Source organism: Diabrotica virgifera, chromosome 3, assembly GCF_917563875.1.
Source record: "Diabrotica virgifera virgifera chromosome 3, PGI_DIABVI_V3a".
Classification (NCBI taxonomy): Eukaryota; Metazoa; Arthropoda; class Insecta; order Coleoptera; family Chrysomelidae; genus Diabrotica; species Diabrotica virgifera.
Window position 1 is genome coordinate 143,124,304 of NC_065445.1, and position 13,926 is coordinate 143,138,229.

The 13,926-nt window shown below is 35.9% G+C and overlaps 1 protein-coding gene across 5 annotated transcripts in view; it reads right to left on the minus strand.

The window, feature by feature from the left end:
- The window catches only part of LOC114333433 (band 4.1-like protein 5), a 174,140-nt gene that overhangs the window by 15,590 nt on the left and 144,624 nt on the right, over nucleotides 1-13,926 (minus strand). For 4 of the 5 annotated variants that reach the window (XM_050645567.1, XM_050645568.1, XM_050645566.1 and 1 more), the window contains one exon: nucleotides 2,080-2,460. The exons of the other annotated variant lie outside the window; for it this stretch is intronic. In XM_050645567.1, the coding sequence (XP_050501524.1) occupies nucleotides 2,080-2,460 (381 nt within the window). The remainder of the gene's footprint in view (nucleotides 1-2,079; nucleotides 2,461-13,926) is intronic. 5 annotated transcript variants of the gene reach the window in all.

Consider the following 13,926-nt stretch of genomic DNA (forward strand, 5'->3'; position numbering starts at 1 on the left):
AATTTTCCGAGAAAAATTTCCGTCGAAGGAAATTGGAATAAATTATCAATGTGCAGAATTAAATTAATGTCAATTTTTATGCGAGTGTTTTGGTTTAAAGTTAAAATTTTCGGAGTTACAGAGCAATAATTAAAAAAAAGATTTCGGAGCGCTAATTTGTTTATAAACAAAATAGCACACTTTCTGTGGACTTTGCACAGCTATATTACTAATATAGGAAATCCTAAGATTTGATTTCAGCATGTCCAGCAATAAAATAGCTGGTAATTAATTTTCCTTGTTTTTTACTAATTTTCCCAGATTATTACCTTACATCTTTCATTGAGTTGATGATTCATGTTGTGGACATTCTCAATTATTATATTTCTAATTTAATACTATTCTATCCAATTCCTCAAAACAAGCAAATTTCAATTAAACCCAGCCATATTAATACCTTTTGCTTTAGTTTTCCTTGCAAGAAATAAACAAAACACATCTAAACTAAACCTAACCTCGTTTTTGGCCATTCATTCATCTCCGTGTCAAATAATTTCGACATCGAAATTATAATATCAACCACTTTTTTGGAGTCGCTATTAATTTCGATAGTCGCTATTTCGTGACGTCATTTCGTTAGTTCAACTAAAATCCACAAGGCTCGCACAGTCGCATTTCGACGTCGCCATATTGAAAGTGACTTGTTTAGTGTCGAAATTTGATTTAGAATCAGGGCCCAGGTCCCAGTACACAAGTCTTTGTTTAACAAAACACTTTGTTTTGTTTAGCCATACCATTTTGAGCGTCATACAATTAATTCTCATGCTGACATGTTTTATACAAATTTTAATGGGGATATAATTTTCAGTTATAAGAGTTTTTGATTGTTTTAAAAAATATTTTTTTTGGAGTACATGATAGTTTAAAATAGTATATTGTACAAGTGAGAAAAACGACCTATTTCTCACGAGCGCAGAAGTTTGTTGGCACGAGCCGAGGCACGAGGTGAGGGCCGCAAATCAAGCGAGGGAGAACTATGTCATTTTCTCATGTGTTGTACACTGTACTTTTTCTATGGATGCGGTTTTGTCAAGAGTTCAAACTTCAAAATTAAATAATTTAGGGGCTTTTACGTATATTATATACATACATTGAAATAAAATACATATACATGTAGGTATTTAATATTCTTAAAATTTATATACTTACGTTTATTTAAAATTCTAATTATTCTTTTTCTCATGATCATCTTTCAGTGCGTCACAGTTTTTCGATTTCTCTCTAACGCATTAAATTGTATGTGACAGAAAAAAAGGCACGTCTGGGAATACTTCGGTAATTATTCTAGTTCGGTGATTATTCTAGTTGTCGATAGATGGCGCCATAATCAAAAAAGAATTATTTATTAAATAAAATAATAATATTATCAATATAATCTGTACAATTTATAAGACTATACAAATGAAAGAAAATACCATTTTATAAATGCAATAGACACAATTGATTTGGTTTTATTCCAAATTGAAAATAAAATTTGACAACTGTCAGATTTAACTAAAATGTCACGTTAGAATAAATGTCATAAATGTGTATTATCACGGACTTACCTTTTTTTCTATAATTTGTGACGCACTGAAAAATGTTCATGAAAAGGAGAATAACAGTTATTTTCGAACAGTTTTGAAATATAATTCCTGGTAAGTTTTGCTCCAACAATTGACAACATTAATTGTGTTTGTATTGTGCATGTTACCATAGAAACGGCGATCATATATGGAAAACCGTACGAAAACCCGTGAGAAAAATATTTCCACTACAATGGCCGACTTTTCTCACTGAATGAGAAATTGTTCGTTTTGAATGTATGTAAGTAGTGAGAGAAGTTGTACATTGTATAGCATCCATAGAAAAAAATATTAATTAATATTATATGTATAAAGAAACACACAAAGAAAAATGATTTCCATTGTTGCTTAATCATAAATTACATCATGAATTAGTACCAACAGACTACATTTTAAGTTAGGTTTTAAGACATTGCAGACACCAAATATCGAAAAAAAAAACAGATAGGTAACATAAAAAGCGTGCATGACTTACCTCTTCATCCGAGTCTTTAGAATCACTTTCCGTAATTTCCTCTTTATGATCCATTTCAGAATTGCAAAATGGATTATTAGGGTGGAAAACGCTGATAGAGCTGAAGGGGTTAGCATTATTGTCGTTCAAGTAATCAGCAAACGGATTAAGATTTATTTTTTCGTCCTCGACTTTGCAAATCTCCAACTTTCCGTCGTTCTGCCCGAAGAAAGTTACTGTCACCGGTGTCGGACATCGTTTATGATCTTTATCTTCGTTTTTATTTCTGTTTTCGTCGACTGATTCTTTTTCCAGGATCTTTGTAGGTTTGAGGATCGAATTAGTTATTATTGGTGGTAAGCTCGGTGGACCACTGACGGATAAAGTTAATTTATCTCCGCCCTAGATGTGATGATAGGTGTTAATGAAAAGCAAACACACACAGGGTAACATGTATCAAACAAAAAGCAAAAACAGTAAAATTATTACAAAATATACAGTAAATAAATTAAGTTCGTACAAAATACACAAAAACATTGATTATAAATTATACAAATTACACAAGTTTTTACTCTTTGTAAGTTTTTTTAAACTACAGTGTACAGCCAACCACTGGGAACTTTCCCTGTATAAGTTATTTTCAAATCTAAACTTCTACAAGAACTAATGAATTAGAGGATAAGTCTAGCCAATGAACAACAGGGTTTTCGTACTGGAAAATCGTGAACAGATGCAATATTCGTCATTAAGCAAATTACTGAGAAATCACTAGAATATAATAGACCAGCATGTCCGATTGACTTGAACAAATCATTAGAGTAAGACTCAAAGATGTAATCCATCTTCTGTATAATAAAAGCCCACCTAGATAGCATAAAACTTACTGAAAACATAACTACTAACATTACTACCAAAATAACAACATCGAAAGCAGGATAGACGGACAACTTACAGAACCTATTATAGACATAGTAGTCGGAGAGATAGAAGCAGATTTTGTGCGTGATAAGTAATAAACTATACGGTGATATATTGAATTAATTGTGTACATGACTTTCCTCAACGAGCGGAAACCAGAGTGGGGGACGAGGGTAGTTATAAGGGGTCAACGTCGCGGTTTTTATTATTTTTTTGTGACGCTCATGATCGAGATAGTGCACCAAAATTTAGGATTAAGTAGGTCATGACATAACTAAATAACATCTCCAGGAACAGAACGCAGCGTGACCGACAAAGGGGTGGTGACAGGGTTGAATATAAAAAGTATAAGGGGTTTTTTGTGACGTTCGTGATTGAGAAACTGCACCAAAATTTGAGAATAAGTAGACGATGACATAACTAAGTAAAATCCCCAGAGGCGGAAACCAGAGTGGGGGACCAGGGTAGTTATAAGGAATCAAAGTTGCGGTTTTTATTATTTTTTTGTGACGCTCATGATCGAGATAGTGCACCAAAATTTGGGAATACGTAGGTCATGACGTAACTAAGTAAAATCTCCAGGGGCGGACACTGCGTGGCCGACAAAGGGGTGGACCAGGGGTGAATATAAGGGTTTTTTTTGTGAAGTTCGTGATTGAGATAGTGCACCAAAATTTGGGAATAAGTAGACCATGACATAATTAAGTAAAATCCCCAGAGGCGGAAACGAGAGTGGGTGACGAGGGTATTTATAAAGGGTCAAAGTCGCGGTTTTTATTATTTTTTTGTGACGCTCATGATCGAGATAGTGCACCAAAATTTAGTAATCAGTAGGTCATGACGTACCTAGTCATGACGTACCTAACTAAGTAAAATCTTTAGGGGCGGAACGCAGCGTGACCGACAAAGGGGTGAGAGCAGAGGTGAATATAAAAATTATAAGGGATTTTTTGTAACGTTCGTGATCGAGATAATGAACCAAAATTTGGGAGTAAGTAGATCATCACGTAACTAAGCAAAATCTCCAGAGGCGGAAACCTCATCCCCCCAGAGTTGGGGATGAGTGTAGTTTTAAGGGGTCAAAGTCGCAGTTTGTATTATTTTTTTTGTGGCGCAGCACATTTGTCCCCCACGCAGCGTTCCGCCCAAGGAAATTTTACTTAGTTATGTCATGATCTACTTATTCCCAAATTTTGGTGCACTATCTCGATCACGAACGGGAAAAAAACTCCTTATATTTTTATACTCAAACCTGACTACCACCACTTTGTACCCCAAGCAGCGTTCCTCCCGTGGAGATTTTACTTAGTTACGTCATGACCTACTTATTTCCAAATTTTGGTGCACTATCTCCATCATGAGCGTCACAAAAAAATAATAAAAACCGCGACTTTTACCCCTTATAGCTACCCTCGTCCCCCACTCTGGTTTCCGCCTCTGGGGATTTTACTTAGTTATGTCATGGTCTACTTATTCCCAAATTTTGTTGCACTATCTCTATCAGGAATGGCACCAAAAAATCCTTTTAATTTTTATATTCACCCCTGTCCCCACTCTTTTGGGGCTACTTACATGTCCTACGTTGGAGACTCCATCCTATCCACAAAAGCAATTTTCAACAAGGTGGAAGGAGCAACAAGCGAAGTAGGGCTGAGGATTAATGAAGGGAAGACGAAATATATGTGTATAAATAGAACGACACGAAGAGACAGGATAGGACAAAATGTGACGGTCAACACCTTCAATTTCGAAAGAGTACAACGCTTTAAGTATCTGGGGGCCGTAATCACAGGTGACAACGATGTTACTGAAGAAATAAAAGACAGAATCCAATCAGCAAATCGCTGTCTATTCGCACTGGATAAGCTTATAAAATCAAAAAATCTTACAAGAAGTTCCAAGATCAAAATTTATAAATCCATCGTCAGACCAGTACTAACATATGGATGCGAAACGTGGACCCTGACCAAATCAAACGAAGAAAAGCTAAGACGTTTTGAACGAAAAATACTTAAAAAAATTTTCGGACCTCACCACCACATTAACACAAACCAGTATAGGATCAGAACCAACATCGAATTAAAAGCACTTTACAATGACACCGATATTGTCCAAGAAATTAAATCACAGCGACTAAGATGGGCAGGCCACGAGCACAGACTTCATAATGAAAGACTTGTAAAACTGGTATGGGAGGAGATTCCTACAGGCAAAAGACCACTTGGACGTCCCAGAATGCGATGGAGAGAACATCCAAGCAGATCTCCGGAAAATGAACATTCCATTTGACCCTAGGTTGATGGAAGACCGAAGAAATTGGAAGAAAGTTGTACAGTCGGCCAGGACCCACCCAGGGTTGTAGTGCTATGTGATGATGATGACCTACTTATTCCCAAACTTTGGTGCACTATCTCGATCATGAGCGTCACAAAAAAAAATAATAAAAACCGCGACTTTGCCCTTTATAACTACCCTCGTCCCCCACTCTGGTTTCTGCAGCGGAAATAGGCAGCGGAATAAGACAGGGAGCCTCATTCGTCTTAGGCTCTTTAATTTAATCATGGATGAAAGCATCAAAAGCGTTAACAATAGTCGGAGAGATAGAAGCGGATTTTGTGCGTGATAAGTAATTTGAAGAAACTATACGGGGATATGTTGAATTAGTTGTGTACATGACCTTCCCCAACGGCCGGAAACCAGAGTGGGGGACGATGGTAGTTATAAGGGGTCAAAGTCGCGGTTTTTATTATTTTTTTTGTGACGCTCATGATCGAAATAGTGCACCAAAATTTGGAAATAAGTAGGTCATAACGTAACTAAGTAAAATCTCTAGAGGCAGAACGCTGCGTTGCCGACAAAGGGGTGGGGGCAGGGGTGAATATAAAAATTATAAGGGGTTCTTTGTGACGTTCTTGATAGAGATATTGCACCAAAATTTGGGAATAAGTAGACCATGACATAACTAAGTAAAATCCCCAGAGGCGGAAACCAGAGTGGGGGACGAGGGTAGTTGTAAGGGGTAAAAGTCGTGGTTTTTATTATTTTTTTGTGACGTTCATAATCGAGCAATAAAATTTGGAAATAAATAAGTCATGACGGAACTAAGTAAAATCTCCAGGGGCGGAACGCTGCGTGGCCGACAAAGGGTGGGAGCAGGGGGTGAATATAAAAATTATTAGAGCTTTTTGTGACATTCGCGATCGCGATAGTGAACCAAAATTTTGGAGTAAGCAGATCATGACGTAACCAAGCAAAATCTCCAGGGGCGTAAACCAGAGTGGGGATGATGGTAGTTTTAAGGGGTCAAAGTCGCAGTTTGTATTATTTTTTTTGTGACGCAGCACATCATTTGTCCCTCACGCAGCTTTCCGCCCTTGGAGATTTTACTTAATAATGTCATGATCTACTTATTTCCAAATTTTGGTGCACTACCGCGACCACAAACGGCAAAAAAAACCCTTATATTTTTATACTCACCCCTGCCTACCACCCCTTTGTACCCCAAGCAGCATTCGACCTCTGGAGATTTTACCTACGTTACGTCATGACCTACTTACTACAAAATTTTGGTGCACTATCTCCATCATGAGCGCCACAAAAAAAAATAAAAACCGCGACTTTTACCCCTTATAACTACCCTCGCACCTTACTCTGGTTTCCGCCTCTGGAGGTTTTACTTATTTATGTCCATGGTCTACTTATTCCCAAATTTTTGTGCACTATCTCAATCACCAACGTCGCAAAAAACCCATTTTTTTATATTCACCCCTGTCCCAGCCCTCTGTCGGCCACGCAGCGTTCCACCCCTGGAGATTTTACTTAGTTACGTCATGACTCATGATCTATTATTGCCTAATTTTGGTGCACTATCTCGATCATGAGCATCACAAAAAAAATAATAAAAACCGCGACTTTGACCCCTTATAACTACCCTGGTTTCCCATGTCGCCCACTCTGGTTTCCGCCCGTTGGGGAAAGTCATGTACACAACTAATTCAACATTTCCCCGTATAGTTTTTCCATATTACTTATCACGCACAAAATCCGCTCCCAACTCTTAGACTACAAAGGACGAAGATACAGAATGGGAAACAAAGAAGTAAAAATACTCTGTTACGCAGACGACGCAATATTGATAGCCCAAGATGATGAGAGTCTGCAAAGATTAGTCCACAAATTTAACACAAGAACAAAAGAATTCAGTATCATAATTTCATCTCAGAAAACTAAAACAATAGTAATCAGTAAAGAACCAATCAAAAATGTAAAATAGAAATTGATGGTATCAGTATGAAACAAGTAATGGAAATAAAATACCTTGGAGTTCCATTGTCAAACTACAGAGACCTGGACAAAGAAATGAGTAATCAAGTACAAAAAGCAAATAAACTGGCAGGATGCCTTAATAACACTATATGGCGAAACCGACATATTAACACTGAGATGTAGTCAAGAATTTATAGAGCCAGTGTAAGACCAATAATGACATATGCATAAGAAACATGACCTGATACAGCCATAACACAAAGACTACTGGAAACGGCAGAGATGAGAGTACCGAGAAGAATTACAGGAAATACGTTGAGAGATCGAAAGAGGAGGGAAGACAGAAGACAATGTAACGTACAAAGTATAAACGAATGGACACTAAATAGAAAAAAATAATGAAATAACCACATAAGCAGAATAGGAAAGACACGCGTGATCAAAATAGCAAGAGATAAATCACCAATCGGTAAAAGAAATATTGGCCGACCGCGCAAAAGATGGAGTGACAACCTTCCATAGAGGTGTCAATCCGCCAATTAACAAGCCGAATTGCTTTAATAGTAATTTTGAATTATGAAAAAAAATATAGGGTATTCCATTAAAAAAAAAATAGGAGTGAGTTTGATGCAACCCAGTGTACAAAGTAAAAATAATCAACAACTGAGTCATAAGTCATTAAACTATAATTACGCAAGGTTTTGAATTGACTTCGAAGTTGAAGTAAAAGTATTAGATCAGTCTATCTGTGAAAAACTCATCGATTTAACGTAAAAATCATATAAACCAGGGCATTTAGCACTAGAAACACCGGAATAAAACGATTTTTAAATACAGCATCTAGAGACTTACAAATTTTTGCATTGTGTTCAGGATGATGTCAGGAAAAGGTCTAATGTAGAAAAATGAGTGGAAATGCATGGTTTCATTTTAAAGTGCATAAAATGCAGCCGAAAGTACATAATAAACATGTCAAAATAAGTGCATTAAAGGCCAGATTTTGTTACTCGGGGTTTCTGAGGTCGCTGAACACCACTACGCTATCAGAACCGACCTCTGGAGCACCTGGTGCCCAGGGTCACTGCTAAGGCACATCATCTGGAGGTTCGTGGGTTATCGGCACGAAATTGATACAAATAGATTATTTGGGAAGTTTTTGTAGTCGCTGAACACGAATACGCTATCAAAACCGATCCCAGGAGCATCTGGTGCCCAAAATTATAAGGGGTTTTTTGTGACGTTCGTGATTGAGATACTGCACCAAAATTTGGGAATAAGTAAACCATGACATAATTAAGTAAAATCCCCAGAGGCGGGAACCAGAGTGGGTGACGAGGGTAGTTATAAAGGGTGAAAGTCGCGGTTTCTATTATTTTTTTTGTGGCGCTCTTGATCGAGATAGTGAACCAAAATTTGGGAGTAAGTAGATCATCACGTAACTAAGCAAAATCTCCAGGGGCAGAAACCAGAGTTGGGGATGAGGGTAGTTTTAAGGGGTCAAAGTCGCAGTTTGTATTATTTTTTTGTGGCGCAGCACAACATTTGTCCCACGCGCAGCGTTCCGCCCATGGACATTTTACTTAGTTATGTCATGATCTACATATTCCCAAATTCTGGTGCACTATCTCGATCACGAACGGGAAAAAAACCCCTTATATTTTTATACTCAAACCTGACTACCACCACTTTGTACCCCAAGCAGCGTTCCGCCCTTGGAGATTTTACTTAGTTACGTCATGACCTACTTATTTCCAAATTTTGGTGCACTATCTCCATCATGAGCGTCATAAAAAAATAATAAAAACCGCGACTTTTACCCCTTGTAAGTACCCTCGTCCCCCACTCTCGTTCCCGCCTCTGGGGATTTTACTTAGTTATGTCATGGTCTACTTATTCCCAAATTTTGGTGCACTATCTCTATCAGGAACGTCACAAAAAACCCGTTATAATTTTTATAATAAAAAGGAAAGAGTTCCTCTCATTGGCTGTATACCATAATCAAAAATTGCTAAGGAAGTAAAAATCTTCTCTTGTAGGTAGATAGTTTATTAAAATTTTTCTAAAAAAATTCCAAGTTGGACTTAAAGTGGGTACATCACTAGTACAAAACAGACATTTTCGGACTAATCAGTCCATCATCAGGGTAAAAACCTAAAATAAGTAAACCACTATATAAAAAGGCAAAGTTAAAATTTTGACTGTTAAAAAGTTAGGAAAAATTCAAACATGTGGTTACTTACTTCAGATCCAAATTAGTTGGAACTAGCTACATAGGTAGGTAGAATGACCTTACCAGTATAAAAATTAAGCCATTTGGGCAACATCGATAGCGACAATAAGTCGATGTTATAAGAATACAATGTAATTAGACTATAATGGAGTCTTCATCTTGGCTTCAAACTGACAGACTGAAATTTGACATTGAAAGAATATTGACAAGACCTTCTAGATAGGGAATTTTATGTGTATACAGTTATTTTGTATTGTAAAAGTGCAAAAAATTCTAAATGATTGAATTTAATTGACTATTAAATAAATGAATGAGAATGTAACAGTTTAAATTAATAATAACATATAATTATTTATGATAATTCTATGACTATTAGAAGCGAAAATTTTGCCAACAAGGTGATGACGTCACTTGTTCGAAAAGAAGAAAAGAATAAAGAAGAACTGAATAAAATTAAAAGAAAATTTATTAAATGATGAACATAAGGTAAAAGTATTAATGCTTAAATATGAAGTTTGACTGTTATGATATGCAATTTCAGTTAATTTAAAAAACAGATATAGTAGAATTAAGAGTATAACTGGTTGCCTGAATTTATGTAAATTAAAAGAGAAATGAAAACAAAATTAAGAGTAAGTTAATATGGATGAAGTAAATGAGATTAAAGTAGAAAATGGTTGTATAATTTATATGAAAATAAAATTAAAAAATTAAAGTTAGTTTAAAAATTACAGAAATGAGTATAATAATGATGTATAACTGGTTGACTGAATTTATGTAAATTGAAAGGGAAATAAAAACAACAATAAGAGTAAGTTGATATGGTCTGAAGTAAATAAGAATAAGGTACCAAATGATTGTATGATTTATGATTTTATATAAAAAAAAATTTAAAAAGAGAAGAAATAGAATAAGGTTGAAAAGAAAGGTAGAAATGTTTCATTATAAAATAAAACAAAACATGTCAACCTTGAATTACTGGTTGTCTAAATTGAAGAGAACTTAAAAATAATAAGTAAGAAAAGAAAATAAAGTAAAGTTATAAAAAATAATGAGTACATTATGTGGTCAATAGACCAACCGAGACATATGTACTTAAACTTACCTCCACAAAGGATAGGAGGCACGCAAAAGCACACACATATCCGCCAGCCCAATGATTACAAATAATAATCATGACAAATTGGCATTTTAACGATGGCATTAGCATAAAACGATTTTTAAATACAGCATCTAGAGACTTGCAACTTTTTGTATTGTGTTCAGGATGATGTCAGGAAAAGGTCTAATATACAAAAATGGGTGGAAATGCATGGTTGCATTTTAAAGTGCATAAAATGCATCCGAAAGTACATAATAAACATGTCAAAATAAGTGTATTAAAGGCCAGATTTTGTTACTCCGGGTTTTTGGGGTCGCTGAACACCACTACGCTATCAGAACCGACCTCTGGAGCACCTAGTGCCCAGGGTCACTGCTAAGGCACGTCATCTGGAGGTTCGTGGGTTATCGGCACGAAATTGATACAAATACATTATTTGGGAAGTTTTTGGAGTCGCTGAACACGAATACGCTATCAAAACCGATCCCAGGAGCATCTGGTGCACAGTGTCACTGCGAAGGCTCGACATCTTCTGGAGTTTCAAGTGTTTTCGGCATTAAATTGGTGCAAATAGATTATTCGGGCCGTTTTTGGAGTTGTCGAAAACGAATACGCCATCCGAACCGACACCCGGAACATCTGGTGTCTAGGGTCACGTCATCTTCTGAGTTTCAAGCGATTTCGGCACTAAATTGATGCGAACAGATTACACGGTGGTGTTGTAACGGTCACGTTACGAAATTAGCTCTTTAATTATTATTATAATTATTTTCCCTCGGTCTCCATTTAAATTCTCTAATTTCTCGTATAGGACTACTGGGGTGACGTCATACCTCGGTGATGGAACGTACTCCACCTATCGAGAATGATTTCGTTTTCTGAGAGAATTTGACGTTCACCTTGGCGGAGAAACGTCTCTCGTTCGTCACTTGGTTTGTGGCTGCTAATTAAGTGGGTTGGTTTGGTACTTGGTACTGGTACCATGAAATGGCGAATGAGTTCCATACACCTTATTTTATAACATCAATCCAGTTTTTTTAAGTAAAAAGTTACCAGCAAGGGTTGTCTGGAGTTAGGGAGACATGTGTGTGACAACTCCTGTTGGAGCCTAATAGGAATCATTCGGTGATATTTATTTTTTTTGTAATAATTTTTTAATTAGCCATTGTCATGTGTTTTTTGTTGTGGAATATTTAAAATATTAGTCCCATTGTTAAACTTTCTTAGTCAATCTATTAAGGGAAGGGTGTAGATGATTTCGATCTTTATATTATCTTTATATCGATCTTTATATTAATGGGGTTTTTGGTTTTACATAACCAAACATTTTTGAAGTCCTCAAATTAATATTGGAAATAATTACCATTTCTCTGTAGGTTTTAAATTTATTGAACATCCAATATTTTATAAATTCAATATATTTTTACAGATATTTCCTCAAATAAATCATTTCAGTGTCATTTATTCATGTCTTCACACTTAAAATAGTTCAAGGTTACCTGAGATTGGTTTTTTGTTCCATTTTTAATGGCCGGTTTTTCTATACTATTGCTTCTAAAAAGTATTTCTTCTTCCCTTTACTTTTTGCTCATGTTTAAAATGGGAAATAAAACTGGGAATGTTTTTAGCCATTTGGAAGAAACCCTAACATGAAACCGTAGCCCTTTGACCACCTAGGGAAACCACTGCAGCCACGGCTAAGTCACCATTGGGAGTATGTCTATTTGGGAGCAAGCTATGGGAGCGTTCCAGCTCAATTTTCGTCTTGGCACCTGGGCCTACAGGAGTCATGGGGTCACACCATCCTGGTGCATCATTTTCTAGGATGCAACCGCAACCTCGTTTGGGAACATTTAGTGAGGTGTTTTAGTAACTATTGGTTTTTTTATATTTCAGACTATCTGTTAAATACACTATGTTTTTTTCCAGATTTAGGTTACCTCTGGTTTTTTTTTGACATATTTGTATATCAGATTATTTGGTTCCCAAACTTTGTATCTACGGTAACTTCTTGTGCACAGGAATAAGCCTAGAGAAAATTAGGTTTTTAATACTTTATTATTGCTTTGATATTGGTTTATGTAATTCGGGTAAATTTATTTTTTAATATTACTTCCGAGATTTCGATAACTGTAAAGTATCATAGGACCATATCTCATAGGTCTCAATTATTTTATAACCCTTTGATAAAGCTTTCACTACCTCCTCAATCACCCAAGTACCTGTTAGAGCCCGTTCATCATTCGAATGCTCACACTCTTCTTCCTCAAAGTCCTCTCCACACTTTCGGCATAAAACGAACATACATTTACTGTTCATCTTGGTAGGAAGAACAGGATGATAGAGGTTTGTAGGAGGAAGCACTTTAGCTTGTTTCCCAAATATTTTACTGTTATTCGCTTTATTCCATTTGTTCGGTTAATTTAGGTCATCGTCGGTATTTATCTCAACTTCATTTCTACTTTAGTCAATTGTATATTTAACTTTATTTATTCATTATTGTATTTTCCCTTAGTGAGGCTTGGGCCTATTTATTTGTAGTATTTTCATCTTTGTCAGTTTCCTTTAGTTGTACGTAGCAGGCGTACTATAACCATTTGGTAGAAGACTTATGTAATTTTGTACCCTATATGTTAGTGAGAGGTACTTATACCTGTAATTTTGTAACAGATAACATTATTGTTGTTATCTTAGAGATAACTTTTTGTATAACTTATGTCATTTTAGAGTCACATGATATACGCTTGTCTAACTCAGAGATTGTCCAAGATCTAGTAGTTATTTTTAATAAATATTTACTTATTTTGTATATCAATTATTTTACTACTCCTTTATGTTCATTATTACAGGTTTGATATATTTAATATTTGACAGCAGTATAAGATACCTGGGAGAATGATCGAAGATCATTTTCATGGCGCCCATGATTTGTTAGTTTTATTTATTTTGTTCGTCTTTAGCAATTATCCATCTTCATTCAGTTTCAGTACATTATTCTTATTTTATTATTTCACCTTTTAGTCATCATTACTATCTACATAGAGCTACTGTTCTTCGACAGGCATGCAAACGAGCCGTATCCATCCTTGAGTGTCAAGTGGTTTTCTTGCATCTCTTGCTAGCCAACTCTATTCAGTTTGCCTCTGTCTCTTCCCACTTCTACTTCTATCCCTTCTAATCCCCCTTTCTTCAGTACTACTGCACTAAAGTAGTATTTTTTATTTTTTCCGACTTCGGCTTCACTGCTGAAGCCCCTTCATTTTTATTTTCAATATAGACACAACTATTGAGTGATAGGTAATCATCATTTTTTCATTACTTCTGTTGGAGTATATCACTCCAACAGAAGTTC